Consider the following 26,587-nt stretch of genomic DNA (forward strand, 5'->3'; position numbering starts at 1 on the left):
ACCCCCGGGCCCAGGCAGGGTCTGACCCCCGGGCCCAGGCAGGGACCGACCCCCGGGCCCAGGCAGGGACCGACCCCCGGGCCCAGGCAGGGACCGACCCCCGGGCCCAGGCAGGGACCGACCCCCGGGCCCAGGCAGGGACCGACCCCCGGGCCCAGGCAGGGACCGACCCCCGGGCCCAGGCAGGGACCGAGCCCCGGGCCCAGGCAGGGACCGAGCCCCGGGCCCAGGCAGGGACCGAGCCCCGGGCCCAGGCAGGGACCGAGCCCCGGGCCCAGGCAGGGACCGACCCCCGGGCCCAGGCAGGGACCGACCCCCGGGCCCAGGCAGGGACCGACCCCCGGGCCCAGGCAGGGACCGACCCCCGGGCCCAGGCAGGGACCGACCCCCGGGCCCAGGCAGGGACCGACCGACCCCCGGACCCCCGAGCCCAGGCAGGGACCGACCCCCGGATCCCCGAGCCCAGGCAGGGACCGACCCCCGGACCCCCGAGCCCAGGCAGGGACCGACCCCTGGACCCCCGAGCCCAGGCAGGGACCGACCCCCGGACCCCCGAGCCCAGGCTGGGACCGACCCCCGGACCCCCGAGCCCAGGCAGGGACCGACCCCTGAGCCCAGGCAGGGACCGACCCCCGGACCCCCGAGCCCAGGTAGGGACCGACCCCCCGAGCCCAGGCAGGGACCGACCCCTGGACCGCCGAGCCCAGGCAGGGACCGACCCCCGGACCCCCGAGCCCAGGCACGTACCGACCCCCGAGCCCAGGCAGGGACCGATCCCAGGACCCCCGAGCCCAGGCAGCGACCGACCCCCGGACCCCCGAGCCCAGGCAGGGACCGACCCCCGGACCCCCGAGCCCAGGCTGGGACCGACCCCCGGACCCCCGAGCCCAGGCTGGGACCGACCCCCGGGCCCAGGCTGGGACCGACCCCCGGACCCCCGAGCCCAGGCAGGGACCGACCCCCGGACCCCCGAGCCCAGGCTGGGACCGACCCCCGGACCCCCGAGCCCAGGCTGGGACCGACCCCCGGACCCCCGAGCCCAGGCTGGGACCGACCCCCGGACCCCCGAGCCCAGGCTGGGACCGACCCCCGGACCCCCGAGCCCAGGCAGGGACCGACCCCCGGACCCCCGAGCCCAGGCAGGGACCGACCCCCGGACCCCCGAGCCCAGGCAGGGACCGACCCCCGGACCCCCGAGCCCAGGCAGGGACCGACCCCGGACCCCCGAGCCCAGGCAGGGACCGACCCCCGGACTCCCGAGCCCAGGCAGGGACCGACCCCCGGACCCCCGAGCTCAGGCAGGGACCGACCCCCGGACCCCCGAGCCCAGGCAGGGACCGACCCCGGACCCCCGAGCCCAGGCAGGGACCGACCCCCGGACCTTTCCTGGTCTGTAAGGCTTAATACCAGATTCCAATGTGCTTTTACCCACCGAGCTATCTGAAGTTCAAGGAAGATCTGTACTTATGACACATGGGGATACGTTTTGTACAATTGCTTCATACAATGTTCTGGATTAACGAGGTGTTTGAGGTGTAGCTGCTGACGGTGACAGCAATTTTCTCATCAGCAGACCCTCGGGCTGCATAGTTAGGTGAATGAAGTAATCAAAGACAATACAGTGTTATTGTCACTTAAACCACACAAGGTGCCAAAATGAGTGGGCGAAGGGAGATTACATACGCATCACTGATATTACTAGTATGCATACAGACCAGTGCAAAAATACTACCATCTTTAAAAGCTGGGGCCTTAGTGCCCAAAACCTCGAATGAATGTGCTTACCTCGCTGGAGGTGGCGTTCTCTGCTTTGGTTTTTCCTTCTCTCGTTCTCTGTCTTTTTGTACTTTTTGAACTTTTGTATCTTTTTCTTCTCGCTTTGCACGCTCTCCACGCTCTCGCTCCCATTCCTCTTTTCTCCGCTGCCGTTCTTTGTCGCGTTCACGCTCTCTGTCCCGCTCTCTCTCTCGTATCCTGTTTCCTCGTTCTCTTTCTCTTTCTCTTTCCCTCTCGCGTTGTTCTCTGTGTCTGTCTCGTTCTCTTTCTCGTTCTCTTTCCCTCTCCCTCTCCCTCTCTCTTTCCTGGCATGGATAGAGAGAGAAAAAAAAAGATTGTATCCTTTTTGTCAGTCCTTAAAGCAACGTCAACACTTGTCTCGCACTACAAATGATCCAGTGGGCAAAGGCATCACTCGGCACAGTGCTGGACCAAGGTACACACAACAGAGAAGAGATGGCCACAGGTTCAATTTTCAGTCTGTGCTCAACTTAGCTGGGTCAGCAGTTGGGGCTCTGGGTATAGGCTGGGGAAAGGGTACCTGCCCCTGACCACGACACAAAAGCAAAATATTGCGGATGCTGAAACTGGAATAAAAACAAAGTGCTGGAAATCTCAGCAGGTCAGGCAGCATCTGTGGAGAGGAAATAGCCTGAGCACTGCTGGAGAGAGTGCGGCTGTCACAAGGACAGAATTAAACCATTCAGGCTGGGCAGGGTGACTGGCTTCAGTCCATGGAAATATCCCAGGCTTGATTGTGGAGTGGAGGAGAAAGTTGAAAAAAGCTGTTTTAGTTCATTTCAGTGGAGCATAGATTTCTCAACGGTATCGCATTATGCAATGTTTTCCATGTTTGGGTAACTCTGGGTAATACATGCAGCACTGATTGAAGTGACTACATTTCCTGCAGCCTTGCACAACAGGGAAGAGGGCAGCCGAGGTCATCCATTCACAAAAAACATTTCCAGTTCAACTCATTACAACAGCTAACATCAATTTAGCACCTTTATTGTGGAAACACAGCCCAAGACCCTTTCACTCATCTTTCTCAGTTATAGTTCTGAGGCCCAGATCAGAGTGGCCTGCTGCATGCCACGAAAACATGAATAAAAAACACAAGTTTTATAGATGCTGGAAATCAAACAAAACCAGAAAATGCTGGAAACACTAATCAGGTCAGGCAGCATCAGTGGAGGGAACAGACAAGTTAATGTTTCAGGTGTGGGACCATCATCAGAACTGGAAGACATTGCAGATGAGTAGCATTTAAAGAGGAACAGGACAAAGGGAAGACGGAGCAGACAAAAAGCATATGCACAATAGAAACACAATGACCTGCAAAGTGCTTCAATGGAAAACAGGAAATGGTTAAATGGCAGAAATGATGCAAGCACAAGATAATAGGTTGAATAGGAGAAATTGGAAATGGGACATATCAGACACAGAGTGTCTGTGAATAGCTAAAAGGATTGGGGCTAAGCAGATGAAAGAGAAGCTTGAAAAGTTGGCAAAGAAGAGCAGGCTCCAGTGACCCAGAGCAAGTTGACACCAAGGATACAGACCGCCTCCTCAATTTCTCCCCTTTTCCTGCATGTGTGTTCCAAGTTCCCCGTGTCCGGTTCCTTTCTCAATGTTTTTCACCTGGTAATATCTTCCAGTTTGGATAAAGAGTCAGAAAGTTCACGCGCTTGGCCTCCCCATAGATGCTGCCCGACCTGCTGAGTCGCTCCAGGAATAAAACAATAAACTACTCCCATTCATTCAAATTAGGTATATGCACTAAAAATGTTGAATTATCCAATAACACAAGGCAAAGAGGAAATTTAATGTTCAATCTTTGAATCCAACAATTTGAATTAAGCGGCACTGCAAGCTCACATGGAGAATAGGCAGCATGGCCCAGGTGGGCAAACGACCGGTTTCAGTGCTGTATTTATGTCATTCTATGTAAATAGAGGGAGGTCACACCAAAAATAGAAACCCCTTTTCCAGAGTGATAACTCAGAGATTCACTGAAGTGTGGAAATTCAAAACCCACTTTTACTACCTGTGTTTATTTATATGGAAATCAGCACTTTACCCATTGCATTCAGTGAGCGAACACCCTGCTCCCAGCATCCATGGCAATGTCACACCCTGTGGGTAAATACCTCTACAGCAACCCAGCTCATATCAGCAGTGCCTGTGGAAATCCTGGCATGTGCACAGAAAGCAAGGTTTCCCCCCCACCCGCTCCCCCCAATGCCCGGCACTTAATGTAGTGCCCACCCTGCCCCAGTAGATCGGCTAGACTCCTAATGGAGTCCCCTCCCCCCCCCACCCCCGAGATCGGCTCGACCCCGAATGGAGTGCCCCCTGACCCCTGGGAGATCGGCTAGACCCCAAATGGAGTGGCCCCACCTCCAGGAGGCCGGCTCGACCCCGAATGGAGTGGCCCCACCTCTGGGAGATCAGCTCGACCCCTAATGGAGTGGCCCCGCCTTCCGGAGATCGGTTCAACCCCGAATGGAGTGGCGCCGCCCCCAGGAGATCGGCTAGACCCTGAATGGAGTGGCCCCCAGGAGATTGGCTAGACCCCGAATGGAATGGCCCCACCCCCGGGAGATCGGCTCGACCCCGCAAACACGCAGTAAGTACTTGAAGAGAAAACATTTGCAGAGTTGTAGGGAAAGAGAAGGGAAGTGGGACTAATTGGATCGCTCTTTTAAAGAGCTGGCACAGGCACAACAGGCCGAATGGCCTTCTGCGCTGTACCATCCTGTGTGCTATGCTTAATGTTGCAGCTGGTTACTACTGACCGGTTCGCTAACCAGCCTAGTCACCTCAGTGGGCGGGTTTCCCTCTGCTGGGTACAGCAGTTAGCTGTTTGACTCAACTTCAGAGGCTTGGACGTGATTGTGGAAAGGACAAAGAGAATGAGTGAATGGGAAATCACCAGAGGTGGATAATATTTCATTTTGCATAAGTGCATTTTATTTCTCAAGGTGCTTACCCTGTAATGATAGTCGGCCTCTGTCCACTGGACTCTGAAGTTCTCGTATTGTCCACCACGCCAGTACCGCTCAACTTCTTGCTCGTAGTAAGGAGTTATATATTGGTCAGGCCTGAGGGCCAAGAAAGAAAAACAATCCTTAAGCCTGTGTACTCCTTGCATAGCACAGGAGTGTTTACAACACACCAACATCAGAAAGACACGCAGCAAAGAAGTTATCCTCATTTTCTCGGAGGTGACTTTGGTTGCTCTATGGTGACATACAGCTAGCCCTCCACTATCGCCCAAGTGGTAACTCGTTGCGTGCAGCACTAGCCAATGAACACCAGCAGTCACTTCCTCCATTACTGGCACTGTAACATCCTCACCCGACATCTGCACACAAATACTGTCCCCACTGGGTGGGGTGTGCTCACTGGCTAATGATCAGGAATGGGAATCTTGGCTGATGATGATATTAGGCCACCGGGACCATTCCAACCATCAACTCCACTCAGTATAAACTTAGGATAGTTCTGGTTTGTACGTCTCGGAAAGCGCATTGAGCCATCCCGAGTTCTAATGGTAGCTGCCGCTCCAGGCTGAGGGAGAGAGAGAGTCGGTAACCTGTGGCCTGGGGATTCGATGCTGCTGGAGCACGATGGGGTAGGTGAAGGGCAGCCGCCACAATTGGCACCGCTGAAATTGGGAACTCGTTCCATGGAGCATCACGGGTAAGCAGCTCACATCCCAACATTGGGCAGCACTGCTCATTTCCTGGGACCACTAGCTCAGCGCAGTACCATATGGGCATCCTTGGGCCATCTTTTATAGAGCACCCAGTACAAGAGAGAACGGCGAGGATATTTTCCGTGTAGTCACTTGATTTTATTTCAGCGTGCTCGGCAGCCAAGCCTGCGGGGGATGATTAGTTTCTGCTGCAGTGCCAAGGACAGGAGACGTGGGAAAAGCAAATGATATTTGCGAGGGGTGCAGAACAGCATTTTAAGCAGAAGGGCTGGAAGAATCTGGCTGTACGAACAAAAACAGAACCCAACAATCGAGACTGAAATGAGCACACCTGCCCACCCAATACTGACATTCACCCTTGCATCAGTCAATGTCACCTACACTGCCACCTTCCCAGTGAAACTGGGAAGAGGGAATGACGAGCTGTGTGGGCCCATTCATTAGGAGTAAAAGTTGAGTGCGGGGGAGAGGAGTAGGAATCATCACCCTATTTAAAGGACATCATTGGGGAATGGTAGCTCCAGCGGGATGGTTTGGACCGGGGATGAAAACAGCCTCCCTTTGACAGATGTTGAAGTTCTGGAGGTTTTTAATTAATTCATTCACAGGATTGGGGGGGGGGGGGGGGGTTGCTAGCACGGTCAGCATTTACTGCTCATCCTGAGGTGATGGCAAGCCCCCTTCTTGAATCGCTGCAGTCCGTGTGGTGAAGGTGCTCCCACAGTAACGTTAGAGAGGGAATTCCAGGATTTTGATCCAGTGATGATGAAGGAACAGAGATATATTTCCAAGTGACTTGGAGGGGGTGGTGTTCCCATGCACCTGCAGCCCTTGTCCTGGCAGAGGTCGTGTGTTTGGGAGGTGCTGCCGAAGAAGCCTTGGCGAGTTGCTGCAGTGCATCTTGTAGATGGTGCACACTGCAGCCACAGTGTGCCGGTGATGGAGGGAGTGAATGTTTAAGGTGGTGGATGGGGTGCCAATCAAACGGGCTGCCTTGTCCTGGATGGTGTCGAGCTTCATGAGTGTTGTGGAAGCTGCACTCATTAAGGGAAGTGGAGAGTATTCGATCACACTCCTGACGTGCCTTGTAGATGGTGGAAAGGCTTTGGGGATTCAGAAAGTGAGACACTCACTGCAGAATAGCCAGTCTCTGACCTGCTCTTGTTGCCACAGTATTTATGTGGCTGGTCCAGCTAAGTTTCTGGTCACTGGTGACCCCCCCAGGATGTTAATGGTGGAGGATTCGGGGATAGTAATGCCAATGAAGGTCAAGGAGAGGTGGATAACCTCTTTTGTTGGAGATGGTCATTGCCTGGCACTTGTGTGGCGCAAATGTTACTTTCCTTTTATCAGCCCAAGCCTTGATGTTGTCCAGATCTTGCTGCACGCTATCTGAGGAATTGCGAATGGAACTGAAAAGGCCTGGGCAGAACCCATGCTGAGTGTACAGCCCAGAATTTAGCATTAATTGGAAGTCACACTCCGGCAACATGAAAAGCTGATGTGGGGGAAGGGAAGGAGGTGGGGCCGGACTTTGCAATTCACAGGAACATTTTCACCCGGCTAGTAAGTCTAGAATTTTCCCCCTCCCCAGTGAGACGGTTGACTGTTGTTCAAATCCACACGTCAGTGGTCTCACATAACAATTCTAACAAAAGGCATTAACCCCCACCCCCCTCAAAAAAACCCTCTTGAAAGACAAGCAGAACCACCCTTTCTCTCTCTGATGTTAGCCTGAACAGCTTTGTTGACACCTGGGAATTCTGTACAGCTCAGTCTGAAGACCACCCCACACAGCTGTCAACAATCCAGCAACAAATGGTTGATTCTCAATAGTTTTAATTTTGCTCCAATAACCCCCCCCTCCTTACTCACATGGAACAAATTCTTCCAGCCTCCTCTTCCTTCCTTTGTTTCACAGAAACAGAAACAGGAATGAAATTAACAGTCAGTCATGTTCATGCAAAGCTCCAGCCCAGGCAGGATGTACAGTGTGAGCAGCACAGGTATGAATGAAAGCACAACAATGGTACAGAACATTCTCGCAACAGTCCTTACCCGTAGCTGATTGCCTCTCTGTACTCCAAGTCACTGGTGCATTCGAAGAAAAGTACAAGAAAGATTTATTTGGCTTGCTTTTTAAAAACTTGTTCGAATTTCCAAAAGGGTTGGAGCAGAGAGCAGCTCTTTAACAGCCTTTAAAATCTAGTAACCGTCAATAACTGCAACCAAATACCCAAGTCCCATTTCTCCAACTGAAACATATGATAGTTATGGTACTCGCTCGAGACCAATAAATGAAAACATCAGCTAACCTGGTCCAACAGTTGGTCAAGAGGGCACTGCGGCAACTTGCTAACCAATTGCTCCTCAAACAAGTACTCCACTGGTGCATCAGTCACATTTGTGCCAAAATACTCCCAACAGCATCATGTTCCAGAGTCCAGCCTTGGAAACAGACAGTGTTGACCCGAATAGATTTTTTTTTGGCACATACTCATCGCTAAGGCCACTGAAAGAACTCATCCTGGAACAGTCATTCCTTTCGGTGGGATCCACCATAGAACCTGGATACAATGGGCCTTGGGTTACCAACTTGCCCATTACCCATCCAGACACTTCAGAGCAGTACTTGAGGCCAATTTGTTAGATATATTCAAAAGGGAGTTACATGTGGCCCTTACGGCTAAAGGAATTAAGGGGTATGGAGAGAAAGCAGGAATAGGGTACTGATAAGTTGCATGATCAGCCATGATCATATTGAATGGTGGTGCAGGCTCGCAGGGCCGACTCCTGTACCTATTTTTTATGTTTCTATGTACTGAGCCCCACTGCACTGTCGGAGGGGCAGTACTGAGGGAGTGCTGCACTGTCAGTAATTGGTAGGTTTAGTTGGGACGTGAGGGGAAATTTCTTCACGGAGGGTTGTGGGGGTCTGGAACTCACTGTCTGAACGGTGGTAGAGACAGAAACCCTCAACGCATTTAAGAAATACTTGGATGTGCATTTGAAGCGCTACGGAACTAGAGCTGGAAAGTGGGATTAGGCTGGACAGTCTCTTGTTGGCCGGCATGGACACAATGGGCAGAAATGGCCTCCTTCCATGCTGTAAACTTCTAGGATTCCTTGTTATCCAGTTGCTGGGTAAACAGCTGCTGGGATCGCTGCATGCTACCTTCAGCACTCGACTAAGAGAGCCGGATGGCCCCTGGTTTTATCAGGCGAGTGTTTCTGATCAACTCTCAGTGGCTGGAGTCACGAGCAAGTACAAGAGCAGTGAGCCTGAAGATCAGCGCGCCTTACAGGAGGAATGGAGGCAAATGCCAATTGCGGTCCTGTTCTCAAAAATGCACGTGTCGTTTCCCTTGGGGGAAATCGGCTAACCCTCATCAGGAACAGGAGCCCCGTTTCAACTCAGTCTCCCTTCCCCCCCATTTGATTCACCCAGCTGGGATTAAATTAACCCAGCACACATCAAAGATGGAACCTGGAGCCTTGCAGTGTGCAATGGCTCAAAGATTCTCTAGACACTGTACACGTAGTCAAATTCCAACCCATAAAGGGAGAGGAGGGGGAGGGGGCAGCTTTTTAATGCACAAATACAGGCAACATCACATTTTCCTTTCAATGAGAAAACTGAACATGCAGCAAGTCTGAAATCATTAGAATGAAATGGAAAATGGTGCTGAACTCACAGGAGCCGAGCATCAATTCATTTGTATACCCCAAACTCTATGGGATTTACATTACATTAGCACATCAGCAACCACTCACGTGACGCACTGTGCAGAATATGGGGGTGCGGGTGGACTGGAGCAAACTATTTTGCTGTCAGGTCCTGGTCCAATGATGCTGATGCGAAATGGACAAAGAATCTGTGCTGCTTCTGCCCAGTACGGAGGGGGACCAGTTTGGTGCCCGTCAGTCGGCTTGTCTGATGAGAACTTCCCCAAATCAGCAAAATACCTGCAATATTGTCCATTTGGATGAAGGGATTTTGCAGATTGAAGTGATGCCAATGATTGACCTTCCAATGAGGTCAATGCACTGCCCTGGGCAACGTCCCTGTTAAGCTGCGGGCTGATCATCGGCTTTCACACGGGGCAAACCACACATGCGACAAGATTCGAATGGGCCGCGCAGCCACTTAAAGGTGCCGCACACCCCCAAAACAATTTACAGGGAACATTGACCTGGGGCATATCTGGCCTTTGAGCTCTGGCAATCAGGCCAGCGAAGCATTCTACTTATGTTGATATTTCTCACTCACTGATTTGCCCACTAATCTTGTGGGCTTAAAGGAATGTTTTCAACACTGTGGCCTTACTGGCAGATAAATCTCAAATCACAACACCAAGATCTGTTAGTATCAGCAGCTTGAGCTATCTTGGAAATAGCAGGAACAGAAATTGAATTTTTTTTAAATGAGGTCTCAGAGTAATTGATCATGGGGACCCTGAATTAGGCAGTGCTCCAGAATGGGTACCCAGATAATATAAAGAGTGGCACAATACTGATGTCCTGCCACCAGACGTCACTCTCATACAAAGCACATCGGCAAAATCAGGGACAGAACACTAAAGCCACGGAGAATTTTAACCGCTTGAATTCAATATTAAAATACACGGAGACAAAACGAGCCATTAGCACCATGATGCCAGCTGCAGCAATGGGTGTGGGAGCCCGAGCAGATTCCTTGCCCAGTAACAAGTGGACAGCACACATTCCCATTGATCACATTATGCCCAGTTTCTGTGCCTTTCAATGGCACTCTGCTCACCCTGGCTCTCTGATGTCTCTCCCAACACGATAGTTCCAGTCCCGATAAAAATCATTTTCTTTGTCAAAATCATCATCTCCAATGGTGACGTTGAAGCGTTTCTCCTCAAAGTCCGGTTCCTGCTCCTTCCTGATGGTGGCTTTTTTCAGCATCTGAAAGTAAAAGGTTTAAAGACTGAAGAGAAGCCCAATGCTCGGCTCCACAGTGCTCCACAATCCTTTTGTACTTTAATTCTCTCCTTCCCCCAGCCACCTTCAAATCCACTGACTCAACAGTCGGTGTCTGTCCCTAAAGCACCCGAACAACCAGCAGCTTCAGGCACTTCGTTTGACTCTATAATTGCGATATTTTAAACTCCAGTTGGAAACATCGAGCCAAATGTTTCCAATAAAATGAGAACTGTTTAGAACATTGAAAGGCCATTTGCCATAACAAGACCATCACACACCAACCTCCCCACTCTCAGCTGTGGCTCAGTGGATAACACTCGCAACTGAGTCAGAAGGTTGTGGTTCAAGCCCTGTTCCAGAGACTCGAGAACATAATCCAGACACTTCAGTGCAGGCGCTGCACTGTCGGAGGTGCAGTACTGAGGGAGCGCCGCACTGTGGGAGGGACAGTACTGAGGGAGCGCCGCACTGTGGGAGGGACAGTACTGAGGGAGCGCCGCACTGTGGGAGGGACAGTACTGAGGGAGCGCCGCACTGTGGGAGGGACAGTACTGAGGGAGCGCCGCACTGTGGGAGCGCCGCACTGTCGGAGGGACAGTACTGAGGGAGCCTCCGCTGCACTGTTGGAGGGGCAGTACTGAGGGAGCCTCCGCTGCATTACTGACGGAGCACCGCACTGTCGGAGAGGCAGTACGAAGGGAGTACTACATTGTCGGAGGTGCTAAAATTCGGTGAGAATGGTGAATTAGTAGGTGTAATTTTGGATGATACGATTTACCTCTTTTGCATGTCGCAGACCTCTCTCCCACGCACTCTCTGCAGGAGGTTCCAATGGAATGGGGGGCATCAATTCATCGATCACAGGAGCACCCTAGTCCCAGAAAGAGAAAATCTTTCATGAAACCAAACATTGTCACTGTTTAAGCTCTACATGAAATGATACAGGCTGGATCCGAATTCCCAGCAGTCACACAGTAATGTCGACATTCAACGGACACTGACCCCCATCTAGTGGCACGAATGAGAACTGCAGGTGGCAACAGAGAATGAAACGAAAGTATTCGATCCATAATCAGCAACTGCGGAGCCAACACATAGCTCCACCCTGAACCCCCAACACTCACAGCGTACTCTGTACCTGGCACATCAACATTCAACAGTCTCCCGGTGTCCACCCAGCCTCTTGGGCCATCCCAGTCAAACCAACATCCACTAGGCCTCCTCCAGGGATCTAACATGTTGCAAGTTGTGGCAAACAGAACTCCACTTATTTCACTCTGTTTCTACAAGTCCAAGAGATGAAGATCAAAAATATGGGGGAAAAACAGAAACCCTCAACCTACTTCTCTTTGTCACATCCACCTGCAACCTTGGTCTCACCATCAGGTGAGATTGGCTACACTGTACAGGAAGCTCACAGAATAGATCTTAAAAATAACTATGAAATCTGATGTGTCCATTGACTGACTGAATGAATGACCAGGCGGGTACTCTACATGTAGACAAATTAGTGCTTGAAAGAGAGGAACTTGCGACCTGGATTTCAACACAGGTAAGTGTGAGCTTACGGTTTGGTAGCACAGTGGTTATGTTACTGGACCAGTAATCCGAGGCCTGGACTAATGATCCCGCAACATGAGTTCAAATCCCACCACGGCGGCTGGGGAATTTAAATTCAGTTTATTAAATAAATCTGGAATTAAAAAGCTAGTGTCAGTAATGGTGACCGTGAAACGACCGGATTGTCGTAAAAACCCATCTGGTTCACTAATGTCTTTAAGAGAAGGAAATCTGCCGCCCTTACCCGGTCTGGCCTATATGTGACTCCAGACCCACAGCAATGTGGTTGACTCTTAACTGCCCAACTCAGTTGTAACAAACCGCTATGACAAAGTCAACGGAAGTACCTTCACAAGGACTGCAGCGGTTCAAGAAGACAGCTCAACACCATCTTCTCGAGGGCAACTAGGGATGGGCAATAAATGCTGGCTTTGCCAGCAATGCCCACATCCCATGAACAAATTTTTTTTTTTTTTTAATTCATTCATTTTGGATCAAAAAAAATAGATCCGAGCATTATATTTAATTTGAGGAGATTTTACATGATCTATGGTTGTATTCCCAAGAATGTAGAAGGTTAAGGGTGATTGATTAAGGTTTTTAGGATGTTGAAAGTGATTGCTAGGGTAGATCGAGAGAAACTTATCCCGCTGGTGAAGGAATTCAGGACAGGGGAAATAACCTTAAAATCAGAGCCAGGCCATTCAGGAGAGAAGTTAGGAAACATTGCTTCACACAAAGGCCGGTGAAGTGCAGAACTCTCTCCCACAAAAAGCAGTAGATGCTAGCTCAATTGATCATTTTATATCTGAGATTAATAGATTTTTGCCAGACAAGGGTATAAAAGGATATGGAGCCACGGCAGGTGGAGTTAGGATACAGATCAGCCATGGTCTCACTGAATGGCAGAACAGGTTCGAGCGGCTGAATGGCCTCCTCCCTGTGTTAATTATTCCCAGTTCTATTACAGCAGCTCTTGGAAATCCTGGCTGTTGAAGCACCTTGCATTCCTTCCACAAACAGGTACAGTCGCAAGGCGCATTTCACCAACTGAGGGGCCAGCTTGGCTCAGTTGGTAGTGCCCTCCTACTTTAGAGGTCAAGATTCCATCCAATTAAAAATAAGGCCATAACAAAAAGGTTACCAGTCTCGGTATTACACAATCAAATACAGCTGTTCCTCTAACTCCACCACATTTCAATCATGGACCAGCAGTACAAAATTAATCTTACTAAGAGTACAGGACAGAGAACACTGGAAATACTGAACATCCCCATGTATCATACTGCAGCTGTACTGACTCGACAGCATCACCTATAGGTAGCTACTGCCAACTGCAATGCTTTGCTGAGCTTGAAGATAGCAGCTGAACATAGAAACATAGAAAATAAGTGCAGGAGTAGGCCATTCAGCCCTTCGAGCCTGCACCACTATTCAATATGATCATGGCTGATCATGCAACTTCAGTACGCCATTCCTGCTTTCTCTCCATACCCCTTGATCCCTTTAGCCGTAAGGGTCACATCTAACTCCCCTTTGAATATATCGAACGAACTGTCCTCAACAACTTTCTGTGGTAGAGAATTCCACATGTTCACAATTCTCCTCATCTCGGTCCTAAATGGCTTACCCCTTATCCTTAGGCTGTGACCCCTGGTTCTGGACTTCCCCAACATCTGGAACATTCTTCCTGCATCTAATCTGTCCAGTCCCGTCAGAATTTTATGTGTTTCTCCGAGATCCCCTCATTCTTCTAAACTCCAGTGAATATAAGTCTAGTCGATCCAGTCTTTCTTCACAAGGCTCGGGGCTCTCTGTGCAACCTGCCAGTGAAGCATCACACACGGCAATCTCGGGTATAAATGTAAACCGTAACTGTGCGGAGGTTGGCGAGTGTGAACCACTCTGCTTAGAACAGGTTGCACTAGAGCTTGAGAAAGAGGAGTCGCTTACAGACAGTTTCATTCTGGATTGTTAAGAACACAAAACTACAAAAACAGAGAGTCGGTGATAGCAGGAGGACATAGAGTAAACAGGAGCGGGCATGTAAGATTTAACACAGACTAAAGCCACTGTGGAATTATTTTAACTTTGACTTTGTGGAATGGATAAAAGTGGCCGACTATCCAGCACGCTCTTTAACAGAACACTTGGAGCATGGGGATCGCTGCAATCCAAGGTTGCAGGCGTCACACACCAAACAAGCAGGGCCCAGCAATCACGGCCGGCTTTTTATCTGCCAATGTTCCACTTCTGGTCACCTTGCGCCACACTGCCCTCACCGTGGGTCATGCTCTCGATGGTGCGACATTCACAGGACAGGATTCACAACCAGGAATTAACTGTATTTTACTGAAAAATGATCTTGTTCTCTCGGAAATTCAATGTCCAGAAAATACAAATCTCCAAAGGGAGAAACAGGTTCTGAGAGGGATTGACAGGGTAGATGCAGGAAGGTTGTTTCCCCCGGGCTGGAGAGTCTAGAACCAGGGGTCACAGTCTCAGGATAAGGGGTTGGCCATTTAGGACTGAGATGAGGAGGAATTTCTTCACTCAGATGGTTGTGAATCTTTGGAATTCTCTACACCAGAGGGCTGTGGATGCTGAGTCTCTGAATATATTCAAGGCTGAGATAGATAGATTTTTTGGACTCAAGGAATCAAGGGATACGGGGATCGGGTGAGAAAGTGGAGTTGAGGTCGAAGATCAGCCATGGTGTTACTGAATGGTGAAGCAGGCTCGAGAGGCTGTATGGCCGACCCCTGCTCCTAATTCTTATGAAAGGGCTCAGAAATGGTTTGAACAGAATCACTGCTGAGATTCTTGTTGAACTGCAGCCCCTAACAACTGCATTTGGGAATGACATCTCGAACTCTGAAATATATTTTGTTCACACACCAAGCTCTACCCTCATGACAGAATGTGGACAGGGGTGGGGGGGCATTAAACACCACAGGGAAATTGGGATTCTAACTCATTGAACACCTATAACGCACATCCCTCTCAGATTTACCCACAGAAAGTCCTTTATTTCACAGGGCTGCTTTCTCTTAGTTACGTTACCAACATTGATAACTATGGGGAATGTGTAGAAACGTACAGAGTCCCTTCACACTACAAACAGTGAGAGACACTGGGCCACTGGCTTACCATGACTAAGTCCAATTCCAATTTTATTACGTGGGATTCCAGAATGTGTAGTGGGATCGCAGTCTATGATTCCATCCAATTTTCTATGAAAATCAGTGGCCCTAGTTATAGCACAGGAGCGATCCCGGTGAGCATTTCAGTCAAATTCCTCCCCTCTGTCCTTTCTCCCAGGCTCGACGATTCCTTCTCTCACTACAACAAGCTTTTGGTGGTACTTGAATTTTACCAATGCATGACTAGACTGCTAAACACCTGGGAGGGATTTTACAAATTCAGCTCTCATCGGTACTCACCAAGACGTGCGTTTCCTAGAAAGAAAGCAGATGAAAACAGGCATTAAAAAAAAGAGTGCACAAGCAGTTTATTTAGTTTTAAAATTCTGCCTCACTTCTGGGTTGGGCACTGGAAAGATAAATCACAAAAAAATTTAAAGGAAAGGTGAGAAAAAAAATCTTCAAACAGATGGAATACGGAATTCTCAGTCATAAACAGGAATTCAATTGTTACTCAGTTACCTGAGAAAGCAAAGCATTAGAAGGTAGAGGGAGTGAGATTAGACGAGGTGGCTCATGTGGAGGAAAATACCAACACGGTCTTGATGGGCCGAATGGCCAATTTCTGTGTTACAGCATGTAATGCTCACTTACCCAAGGGTTGGCCTGCATCAGTGGGTGGGGTCCCAGATGGTGTCCTCCATTAGGTGAAAAAGGATCTGGTTTGGCTATCAGCGAGTAGTTTCCTTTATCATTTATTCCCGGATGGATAAACCGACAATTATTTCCCCAAGTGCAGTTACCTACAAAACAGCCATTTTTAACATTCAACAGGCAGAACAACCAGAACGTAGTTGTTATGTTTAAACACAAAGTAACAGTGAAGGACTAATTTACCAATTTATCTAGATTCTCACTCTACCAAGCAGGGCTTAAATACCAGCTTAACTGAGTTAGTAGCACTCTCAGCTCAGTCTAAAGGTTGCAGGTTCAAGCTCCATGCCAGATTTGAACACACAATCTTGGTTAATACTGCTGTGTGTCACTGAACAAGTGCTGATTGTCAGGATGATGTTTTTCAGACTTGACGTCTCGTCAGACACTGGCCACGTGTCCCCCTTTCACTGCTTCACCCCTCAGTTGCTGAGCCTTGAGCAACATGGCCCTGTGCTCTGGAATCCTCGCTCATTCCCCCAACCTTGCTTCATCTCTCCGCACCTTCAAAACCCTCCTCAATACCACCTCCTTCAACCACCCCCTCACCTAACTCCCTTTTACTCTTGCTCAATGATATTTTTGAAGTCTCGCATCTCATTAAAGCACTTTAGGAGCTGTTAAAGGAGCTATACAAGAGCAAATTGCTATTCAATGAGCTTTAAAGTAATTGGATGGTGGTATTGCAGCGAGTGGTTGAGTCAAAGACCATTGCTTCTTTTAAGGAAAAAAACTGGGTAAATACTTATAGCAAAAGATACAGGGCTATGGGGAAACTGGGATTAGTTTTACATTGCTCTAGCATACAGCCAGCACAGACATGATGGGCTGAATGGCTCCAATTGCAAAGTGAGCATGTGCCCATTCCCGTAAAAATCTGTTCATTAAAAATCAAACCTGCATCATACTGAATCTCATGCTGCAAGGGAGGAAAAGCAACAAGAGAAATGTTTGCAAAGAATAGAAACAAAAAGCACAATACTGCAGATGCTGGGAATCTGAAGCATAAGTGCTAGAAATGCTCAGCAGGTCAGGCAGCATCTATGGAGCGAACGGAGGGGTTAACGATTCAGGCCCTTTGTCAGCACAGTTTTGACAATGGGTTATACCGGAAACCTTAACTTTTCCCCTTTCTCTACCAGCTGCTGGCCTGATCTGCTGACAAAATCGCTGCACTGAGTCTGTCAGAGCAGCGCTGCTCCCACATCTCCCCTTGTATGATGGTCATGGTTCCTTCTTTAAAAATTAATAGACCTGTCAAATTATAGATTAGAAAATGATAACCTGACTGCGGTGGTACAGCTGTGCCCATCGAAAAATCACAAATTCTCAAAGAAATGACAGTCTTTTTAGACAAGAACACAACGAACCTACAGAACATGACACATCCTTGACCGAGAACATTACGCGTTTGTTTGCAGTGTTCGGTTAAATTGCATTCTCTGATCGTGCCTCATCTCAAACCACTCTCAAAAATTGTATTATCTAAACAGATATTGTCAAATACCATGAGGGAATCCAGGTGAAGCACAATCTGGGGGTGGAGATGATGATAAACTGTGCTTTCATCTCTCACTTTCAAGGTAACAGACTGCATTGATGGGGTTAGGTTCTGATCATTCCCACAAACTCTCTAATTATTCTAGTTCCAATCTCAGAGCTCTGAAGCCTCCCCGAGTCAGTGATTACCTTTAATGTAGAATCTGCAGATGGGTTTTGGTCGGACTTTCCTCTCGTTGGGATCTTTCACTTCGCCTTCCTCAAGATCGTCGTCCTAGCAACAGGAAAAAAAAAGGTCATCATGGGATTTCCCAGTTAAAGTAAGGAGGGGGAGAACGAGAGTCAGGCATCTTTTGTCTAGAGTGGAGTGAGGCAGTTAGAAATCTGCGGAAAGTATCTGATTTGTCTTTTTGATGTTGGAGGCAGACTTCTGGGGGATAGAGTGAAAACCCCAAATACAATTGGCTGCAGCGGCCCTGCGTTAGGGGCCAGTGCTGGAAATGGGTATTAGTGAACACAGAGCGAGCAAGGACAGGATCAAGACTGGTTATCACATCCACAGCTGGATAATCTGCCAACACATGTTCTAGGCTCGCACACGAGGAATGGGCACCGGGTTCCACTAAGCTGTCACAAATCCTGCACACCAGCCAATACATTTCAGTGTTCTGTGACACATTTTTGTGCAAAACTTTGAATTTATTCCCTCAAATTATTTCCGCTTTTGTATAATTTCTTATGCTCAATGTAATAGAATATCTTATATCAACAGTGTATTACAGAAATAAAGATCATACAATTCACATGAGTGGGACTAGTTTCAATTCAGATAAAGATTAAAATTTGAACAGAACCAACAATTAATGGGAGTAACCTGCAGAGCAACTGCAGTGGCCCTGGGATAAAACTGTTTCTGGGATTTCAACAACACCTATCTGCCAGAAATGAGTCCGTGAATAAGATTCTGCATACAGCTGGGAGCTATTCATATCTTAAGATCCTACAAATCCCCTGGGAGGACAGACGCACCAACATTCGCGTTCTCGACCAACATCCCCAGCATTGAAGCACTGACCACACTTGATCAGCTCGGCTGGGCAGGCCACGTTGTCCGCATACCAGACACGAGAATCCCAAAGCAAGCGCTCTACTCGGAGCTCCTTCACAGCAAACGAGCCAAAGGTGGACAGAGGAAACGTTTCAAGGACACCTTCAAAGCCTTCCTGATAAAGTGCAACATCCCCACTGACACCTGGGAGTCCCTGGCCAAAGACCACCCTAAGTGGAGGAAGTGCATTCGGGAGGGCTCTGAGCACCAAGAATCTCATCGCCAAGAGCATGCAGAAACCAAGCGCAGGCAGCGGAAAGAGCGTGCGGCAAATCTGTCCCACCCACTCTTTCCCTCGACGACTATCTGTCCAACCTGTGACAGGGACTGTGGTTCTCGTATTGGACTGTTCAACCCCCTAAGGACTCATGTTAAGAGTGGAAGCAAGTATTCCTCGATTCCGAGGGACTGCCTATGATGATTCATCATACTTGATGCATCCAAATTGACTTATTCACTGAACCGGTTGCTCTTCTCAGTTTGGCTTTATAGATAATCACAGAATTTTACAGCAGAGGTGGTGAGTATTTGAAACAGTGCACTTAACATCTGTGCGTAAAACTGGCATTGTGGATCAGCTGCTTGTCATAGAAACAACTAGAAATTGAAGTGTTTATGGATTGTCATAATGCATTGTACAAGTAGGCTTGTGGATGGCATAAAGGAATGGTTCCAGGGATGAAGGACTCCAGTTACATGGATAGACTGGAGAAGCTGGGGTTGTTCTCCTTCGAGCAGAGAAGATCGAGAGGAGATTTGATAGAGGTGTTCAAAATCATGAGGGATCTAGACAGATTAGATAGAGAGATGGTACAAGTGTCAAGAACCAGAGGACACAGATTTAAGGTGATTGGCAAAAGAACCAAAGGCGACACGAGGAGAAACTTTTTTTTTTACACAGCAAGTGGTTAGGATCTAGAATGCACGGCCTGAGAGGGTGGTGGAGGCAGTTTCAACAATGGCTTTCTAAAGGGAGTTGGACAAATACCTGAAGGAAAAAAAGTTTGCAGAGCTATGGGGAAAGGGCGGGGGAGTGGGACTAGCTGAAGTGCTCTTGCAGAGAGCCGGCACGGGCTCGACGGCCCGAATGGCCTCCATCTGTGCTGTAACCACTCTATGATATGAGTGTGGCAGCATTGATAGGAAGTTTATTAAAGAAGTTGAATTAGGAATTTGAATGACTTGGTTAATCATATTTTTCAGACTGGTTATACACAGTGCTGTTCTGCATTGGTCAGTATTGGACCATTGTTCTTTCTATATACACAGGATGTGGACTTGGTATCAGGGATACATGGGCAGATTTCCAGCTATCCTCCAGGGTGTGAAACTGGCACTGTGGATCAGCTGCTGGTCAGAGGAATTACCCCATTTGCATTTCCATTGATTTTAATCAGAATTAAATTCAGGCGGTTTCTATAACGGGCGGTTAATTTGCAACTCCAGGTTTATGCTCAAACTTTAAATTGAAAATCTACTCCACAGAATCAAAATTTGCAAATGACACGGTTAACAGGCGGACACAGGCAAGGAGACCAGGTAAATAAATGACAGATCAAATTTAATGTCGAGAAAGGACAGTTGGTAAATTATGGGTGAAAAGAGAGAACATGTACACTGCATGGTAAAACTTTAAATGGAGTAGAGGAATTTTGGGGTTTTTAAAATTGCAGAATAGACTACAAAATTGTAACAGAATATTGTGACCAATCTTTGTCACCTTACTGTAGGAAGGATATGGAGGCAAGAGAGAGGGTGCAGAAGAGATTCACTAAAATGATACAAAGATAAATATCAGAAAAATAAAAATGTAAAACGCTATGGGGCAAGGACAAAGGAATGGGATTAAGGTGGATAGCTCTTTCAGCAAGATGGCAAAATGCGATGGGCTGAATGATCCTGTACAATTCTATGAATCTAAATATTTATCCACTTCCTTTTTCAAAGCTGTGATGATTCTGCTTCCACCAGTTTCTGGTGGAACATTTAATGATCCAACAATCTCACTCCGTAAAAAAACAATTCTCGGCATCCTTTGTTGTATTGGTGATGATAAATTTATGCCTCTAGATAGCAACTAACCGACCAATAGAAATAGCTTTTCCCTGATTTACCGCGTCAAAACCACGTATAACTTTGAACAAATCAGATCTCATGAATCGTCCAAGATGGTGGATGGGATAGCAGCTTCCGAGGGAGCTCTCCACAAACAAACCTTCCTCTGACCATCTGCTGACATCCTCCAACTCTTTCTCCCTCATGCTCCCCACCCTCACTGTCTAAGCCCCCTCTGGCCCCAACTTTGAAATCCCAAAGTATCTCAGTTCTAATGAAAAGAGCACCAGATTCTCTTTTCTCTCCTCATAACTAAAGCCTCGGACTCCTGGCTCACCCATGAGAAAAAGGGCACCTGTGTGAGGGAATAGTGAGGCACCCGAATGTGGAACTGGAGCATGTCTTTCGGAAAGGAGAGGGGAAGGACCCGTTAGGCAGAATGTCCTGATCCTGTGCTATAAATATTATGTAGTGACTTGGGTCAGTCATGCAGGGTGATCAGGGACAGGATTCCACACATGGAAAGTACTGCAATGGAAGCATGAAACTGCTGGTAGGGAATGGGTGGTAGAGAGAACGCTAGGAGAGGAAGGGGAGCATTCTGGGCCTTTCACCAGCATCTCTTACTAGCCAGCGGACAGAAACCTGGAACAGGTTATCTCCCAATGCAGCGAGGGGAAGTGCACAATTTAACCAGAGAGATTTCAGGAGGGGTGTCTGAATGAGGTGACCAGCATGTGGTACAGTACAAAACTAGCACCAATTATACTTCTCACTCAGATAAGCTGCATGGATAGCTGTAGAGGTGTGGAAACATCCATCCTGCTGCAGTAAAAGACTCAACATTCATACAGCATCTTTCACACCCTCAGGATGTCTCCAAGTGCTTTACAGCCAATGAAATACTTTTTTTTTTAAATAAAGTGCAGTCACTGTTGAATTGCATGAATTACAGTAGGGGATCCTCTCCTCGGGTTAGAGCTGAGGAACATTGTACAGACAGATTAAAAAGGAGTTTGGGCTCCACAGCGGGATATTTTTGGATAAGGAAATCACAAGCAAAATCTCAGGTTTGCAAAATATATAACTTGACTCAAACAAAATGAAAAACTGCAACCAGGGTCCGAGGTGGGATATACGTCAATCAACAGGGGGGGGCAAACCTTGTTGGGCAAAAGGAACTTTTTCTGTTCTTATATTTTATATTAAACCTTTAGCTCATTCGCGTACTTAAGTTTCTTCTGAAGAAGCAGAACTTAAAAAAAATATTTTCAGTGACAGCATTAAGCATTCCCAGAACACAGATAAATACAAAGAATGTCCCCGCATTACCGTCACAATGGACACAAAAACACCCACTGCAACTTTGACATATTTCTATTTCAAATCTAAAAGGCAGAAGGGGCGAGGGGAGGAGCGGGGGAGGGAGGAAAATTGAGAAGCTAAAAAGGGTGGAAAACGAAATCCTAAAAGCAAATGAAATTATGTCACAACAACCTGATCTGAAAGCTACAGACAGAGAACGCGTACAGTTTATAAAGGCGTTCACACACCTGTCATTTATATTCCCCAATCATTTTTGCTTTCCACGCTTATTTTTGCCTGGAGAGAAGGGGAGGGGTACACTAGTGTGGCTTAGAGCTTGCTTTAGTGCACCGTGTATATATCTGACATGCAAGGAAACATCAATAAGTATACAATTCTCTGAACCAAGCTATTGAGAAGGCTACTTCTGGAGAATTTGTTTGCTCAAAGAGTGCGCATGATCTCTCCTCACAGGGACAAACCTCACTCATCCAAGTCCCAAGAGCTTTGGCGCAGATTGGTTAATGTTTCCCAAACGAGTACATTTGCTTTTAGGATTTTGTTTTCCACCCTTTTTAGCCAACTAGAAGCACGCAGCTTACCAGTACACAGAACTCGGAAATTTCCCACTGCCTGTACTTCATTCATTGAAGAACTATGGGATGTCCAGAGGCATGAAAAATGCTATACAAATACAAGGTCTTTCTTTTTACTACCAATGACATAATGTAACACGAAGATCTGGGTGGGTGCAAAGTGTGGGGCAGGGAAGGTGTCAGCAGTCTTGTGCTAGGCAGGAGGAGATATGCGCGCAGCGGGGAATTCAGAAAGATGATGAGGGAAGGGGGTGAAAAGTGAGCAATAGAGAGACAACGAATGGAAGATGGCGCGAGGGCAGGGGGGTGGGGGGGCGAAGAAGCGACGCGAGGGCGGGGGGGGGGGGGGGACAGAGGGCGGGGGGCAGGAGGGGGGGGGGGAGAACAACAGAGGGCGGGGGCAGGAGGGGGGGGACAACAGAGGGCGGGGGCAGGAGGGGGGTAGAGAGGGCGGGGGGGCAGGAGGGAGGGGGAAGAGAGGGCGGGGGGGAGGAGGGGAAGAGAGGGCGGGGGGGGAGGAGGGGAAGAGAGGGCGGGGGGGGAGGAGGGGAAGAGAGGGCGGGGGGGAGGAGAAGAAGAGAGGGCGGGGGGGGGGAGGAGGGGAAGAGAGGGCGGCGGGGGGGGGGGGGGGGGAAGAGAGAGAGAGAGAGAGAGAGAGAGGACGGCAGGGTGGGTGGGAGAGGGAGAACAAAAGAGACCAGGAGGAAGAGTGTGGGGAGAATGCAAAAATGGGAAGAAAAAAGACCAGCGAGGAATGATAAAGGCAGCCAGAGGGGTAGGGGGAAGAGAAAGATGAGAGAATGGTGATGAGGGAGAGAGACACAGACTTGATGACTTCTCAGAGTATAAATTGAAAGAGTTCCACACCAAATACCAGCTACAGCAGGGTCTCCAGTCAGAGAGCGCAGAAGTGCAACAAAGTACTTCAGGGGTACAATACAAGGACTTCAATGGCTGTCATCCTTGCATCGCATTCTATATTACTGAGGATACAATTGTTTAAGTTCATACCTCAACTTCTCCTTCATCAAGCTCCCCATCGTCCTCATCTTTTTTCCGCTCCCGAAATGAATCTTTTCTTTCTCTTTCAGACTTTCTCTCTTCCAGTTGACTTTTTTCCATTTCTCCCTCCTTTGGCGAATCGCTACTTTTCTCCTCCGTGCTTTGTTTTTCGCTGTCTTCTGTCACAGCCCCTGGCTGCTCTTCAGGAACCTCCTCATCATAGTCCAGCTCATGTTCATCCAGGTCCCTGGTGACAGAGGATGCTTCGTCCTTGGAATCATTTGCAGCCTCCTCCTCGGCTTGTGAATCCTGCTTCTCAGAGACAGCCTTTTCAGTTCGCTCAGCACTGCAAGTTCTTTTTGGACTTGCGACATTGTCTCGGTCAGATTCTGCATCTAAGTCCTTAGGTGGCTCCTCATTATCTCCATCATTTCCACTTTCTTCACTGTAATCGCCTTCCTCCCTCAACTTTTCCTCCTCCTCCTCTTCGTCCACCTCTGAGTCACGTGTTTCCCCATCGTCCCGACTCCCCTCATTGTCAGGCTCACCAATACTGTGAATCTCGGCATCACTGCAATGGTCGTTGTCCTCAGAATCAATGCATTCTCCATCATTGTCTGAACCTTTGTCTACATCCTCCTCATTATTTTCATGCCCTCCCTCAAGCAATAGGTCATCGTCATCATCGGAGAGCTGGTCCTCTGGGGAACGAGGGTCACGATCAGGACTATCGGAGACATCCATTGGAGAACAATGTTATTCTGTTACAAAGAGAAGAGTACGTAAATATATTTCACTCACAGGGTTCTACAGAATTTTCCCTATTATACGGAGTACGTTATGAATATCAGCACATAAAACAGCACTAAATATTCAGACCCGATGCTTCTCCAGTGGGCTATAATCAAAACCTCAAATTCAGTTTCTATGGCATATTACTAAGTAGTCAAAACACATTTATTTCCCAAGAAAATGTTAACAGCAGCAATTTAAATAAAGAAAACCAGCATAGGTTTAAAGAAAGACATGAACTAAAAACGTACAGTAAGCCTGACAAGAAGTGATGAGGCTGAACCAAAGCAGCAGAGATGTGCATCAGCCAGCAGGCAGAGCAGAGCAGAGATCTGGAAGAGCCAGCCAGGAAAGCAGCACCAGTCGTTTAGGCCTCAGCCAGCTAATAACTCGGTAGGGGCTGAATTATGGAACAAGGAGCAATGAAGTCAAAATCAGGAACAGGAGGGAGCATCGGCAGAATCGGAAGTGAGGGGGGGCAGCAGAGCTGGTACAGTCCACTTCTCGTGGCAGGAGGTGGGCTCTACCAGTGCTCCTGGGAACTAGAAATTCCCCAGGACAAATGAAATTCTGCAGTGAGGAACCAAATCTATGCTAGAAGCTCTGATTAGAACACATGCTGTGGTACTGAACAGCATCAAAAAAATGAAGTTGCCACATTTAATCGCCAGTCTGTGTTGAATTGATTGATCTCAGCCAGGGCAGCAGTTGAGGAAGTGTAACTGGCTTCGCATTCCTTGTTTAGACAGAGGGCAAAAGAGAAAGATAAACAGCCAGGGTTCCTGCTTCTGATAGCTGGGAACAACCCCTACTGGATATGCACCTGTGAGAACAGAATCGGACTCACTGTCCTAAGCACACCCCCATCTTCACCCCATTCTACAAATCTGCCGACACACTGTTCCAGATCATAACTGAAGATCTCCCGGTTGGAGGAGGTACAGTTCAGCCAGCGCCCATGAAACCACATCTCAAGTCACTGACTCCAGAAAGTACCAAGTAATTTAAACCAAGAGGCAACAGTAAATATATAAATAACCAGAGTAATTAATTATATCTCAGGTGATAACATTAAAATTAACTAAGTAGAGGATACCAACATTAATGGGATCGAATTGCATTAAATAAAAACCTTGTATACATAAGTAATTAAATAATAAAGGAGTAGAGAGACACTAATCTAAAAACGTGTATATAAGTCGATAGACTTAAGTAAAGTGCTGGACACCCAAGGCCTGCGCCTGCAATTCCTGTGCCATGTGGGAACGCCCAGACGCTTCATGTGCCCTGGATAACCACATGTGCAGGAAATGCCCCCAGTTGCTCGGAGTCATGAGGAGCGGCTGCAGTCACTGCAGGGCATAAGGAAGGCTGAGAATTTCATGGTGCGCACGATTAAAGAGGTGGCAAACCCGCAGTTACAGAGGATTCAGGAGGACAGAAAATAGGTGGCCATCTGGCAGGGTAGGAAAAGGCAGGCAGTACAGGAATCCTATGGGAGTGTGGCACACTCAACCAGTGCTGAATACCAGTGAGGGGAACAATGCCTTGGGGGAGTGCAGGCTAGAGCACACCTACACCACCATGGGGCAAACTTCGCATGGGGGAAGCACAGGAAAGTATAGAAATGCAGTGGTCTGGGGCAACGTTCCTTCTAAGCTGCGCTGCACAGCTTTCTGCCAGTCCCGCACAGCCCATAATCAGCTTTTATAATGTTAAGTTTCTCGCCTGCGCGGAACTGTGAATGAGCCGCACAGCCCCTTAAAGGGCCGCACACTGAAAATAATTACAGCAACATTGGTCATAATGATACAGGCATTTCTGCAACCACTGATGCCAGTACAAGGTGTGTTGCCTGCCTAGTGCCAGGGTAGAGTACATCAGAGAATGTACAAAATATTTTATTGGGGGGGATGGGAACAGCTAGAAGTTGTGGTCTATGTGGGGACCAACGACTGAGAAGAAAAAGGGTTGAGGTCTGGCAGTCAGAGTTTCAGGAGCTCGAAAGTTAAAATGCAGGACCTCAAAATGTCGTAATGGTTGGATTACTCGCAGTACCACACGCTAGTGAATACAAGAACAGAAGAGGGATTATGGAGCATCCTCCTCGGTTTCGGCTGCCCTCAAAGGTTTGTCACCATCCTGTTCCACGATGCCATGCAAGCCGTGATCCATCACAGATCCAATCCACATCCGGACCAGGGTCATTGCACCAACGCTCTTTTTGATCTTCCTTGCTGCAATGCTACATCTCACCCTTAGCAAGCTCCCTGCCGGAGTGGAGCTAAATTATAGAACAGATGGGAATCTGTTCAACCTCCGTTGCCTCCAGGCCAGATCCAAGGTCGTCCCATCCTCTGTCATT

At 48.4% G+C, this 26,587-nt stretch overlaps 1 protein-coding gene across 6 annotated transcripts in view; it reads right to left on the reverse strand.

The window, feature by feature from the left end:
• The window catches only part of zc3h18 (zinc finger CCCH-type containing 18), a 142,927-nt gene that overhangs the window by 85,407 nt on the left and 30,933 nt on the right, over positions 1-26,587 (reverse strand). For 5 of the 6 annotated variants that reach the window (XM_070898346.1, XM_070898349.1, XM_070898345.1 and 2 more), the window contains 9 exons: positions 23,440-24,191; positions 17,554-17,638; positions 15,805-15,953; positions 15,451-15,465; positions 11,226-11,318; positions 10,278-10,429; positions 7,556-7,588; positions 4,769-4,880; positions 1,786-2,081 (listed from right to left, as the gene is read on the reverse strand). In XM_070898346.1, the coding sequence (XP_070754447.1) occupies positions 1,786-2,081; positions 4,769-4,880; positions 7,556-7,588; positions 10,278-10,429; positions 11,226-11,318; positions 15,451-15,465; positions 15,805-15,953; positions 17,554-17,638; positions 23,440-24,174 (1,670 nt within the window). In that variant the 5' untranslated portion in view covers positions 24,175-24,191. The remainder of the gene's footprint in view (positions 1-1,785; positions 2,082-4,768; positions 4,881-7,555; positions 7,589-10,277; positions 10,430-11,225; positions 11,319-15,450; positions 15,466-15,804; positions 15,954-17,553; positions 17,639-23,439; positions 24,192-26,587) is intronic. The other variant, XM_070898350.1, reaches the window with a different exon arrangement.

Source organism: Pristiophorus japonicus, chromosome 13 (genome assembly GCF_044704955.1).
Source record: "Pristiophorus japonicus isolate sPriJap1 chromosome 13, sPriJap1.hap1, whole genome shotgun sequence".
NCBI classification, from domain to species: Eukaryota; Metazoa; Chordata; class Chondrichthyes; family Pristiophoridae; genus Pristiophorus; species Pristiophorus japonicus.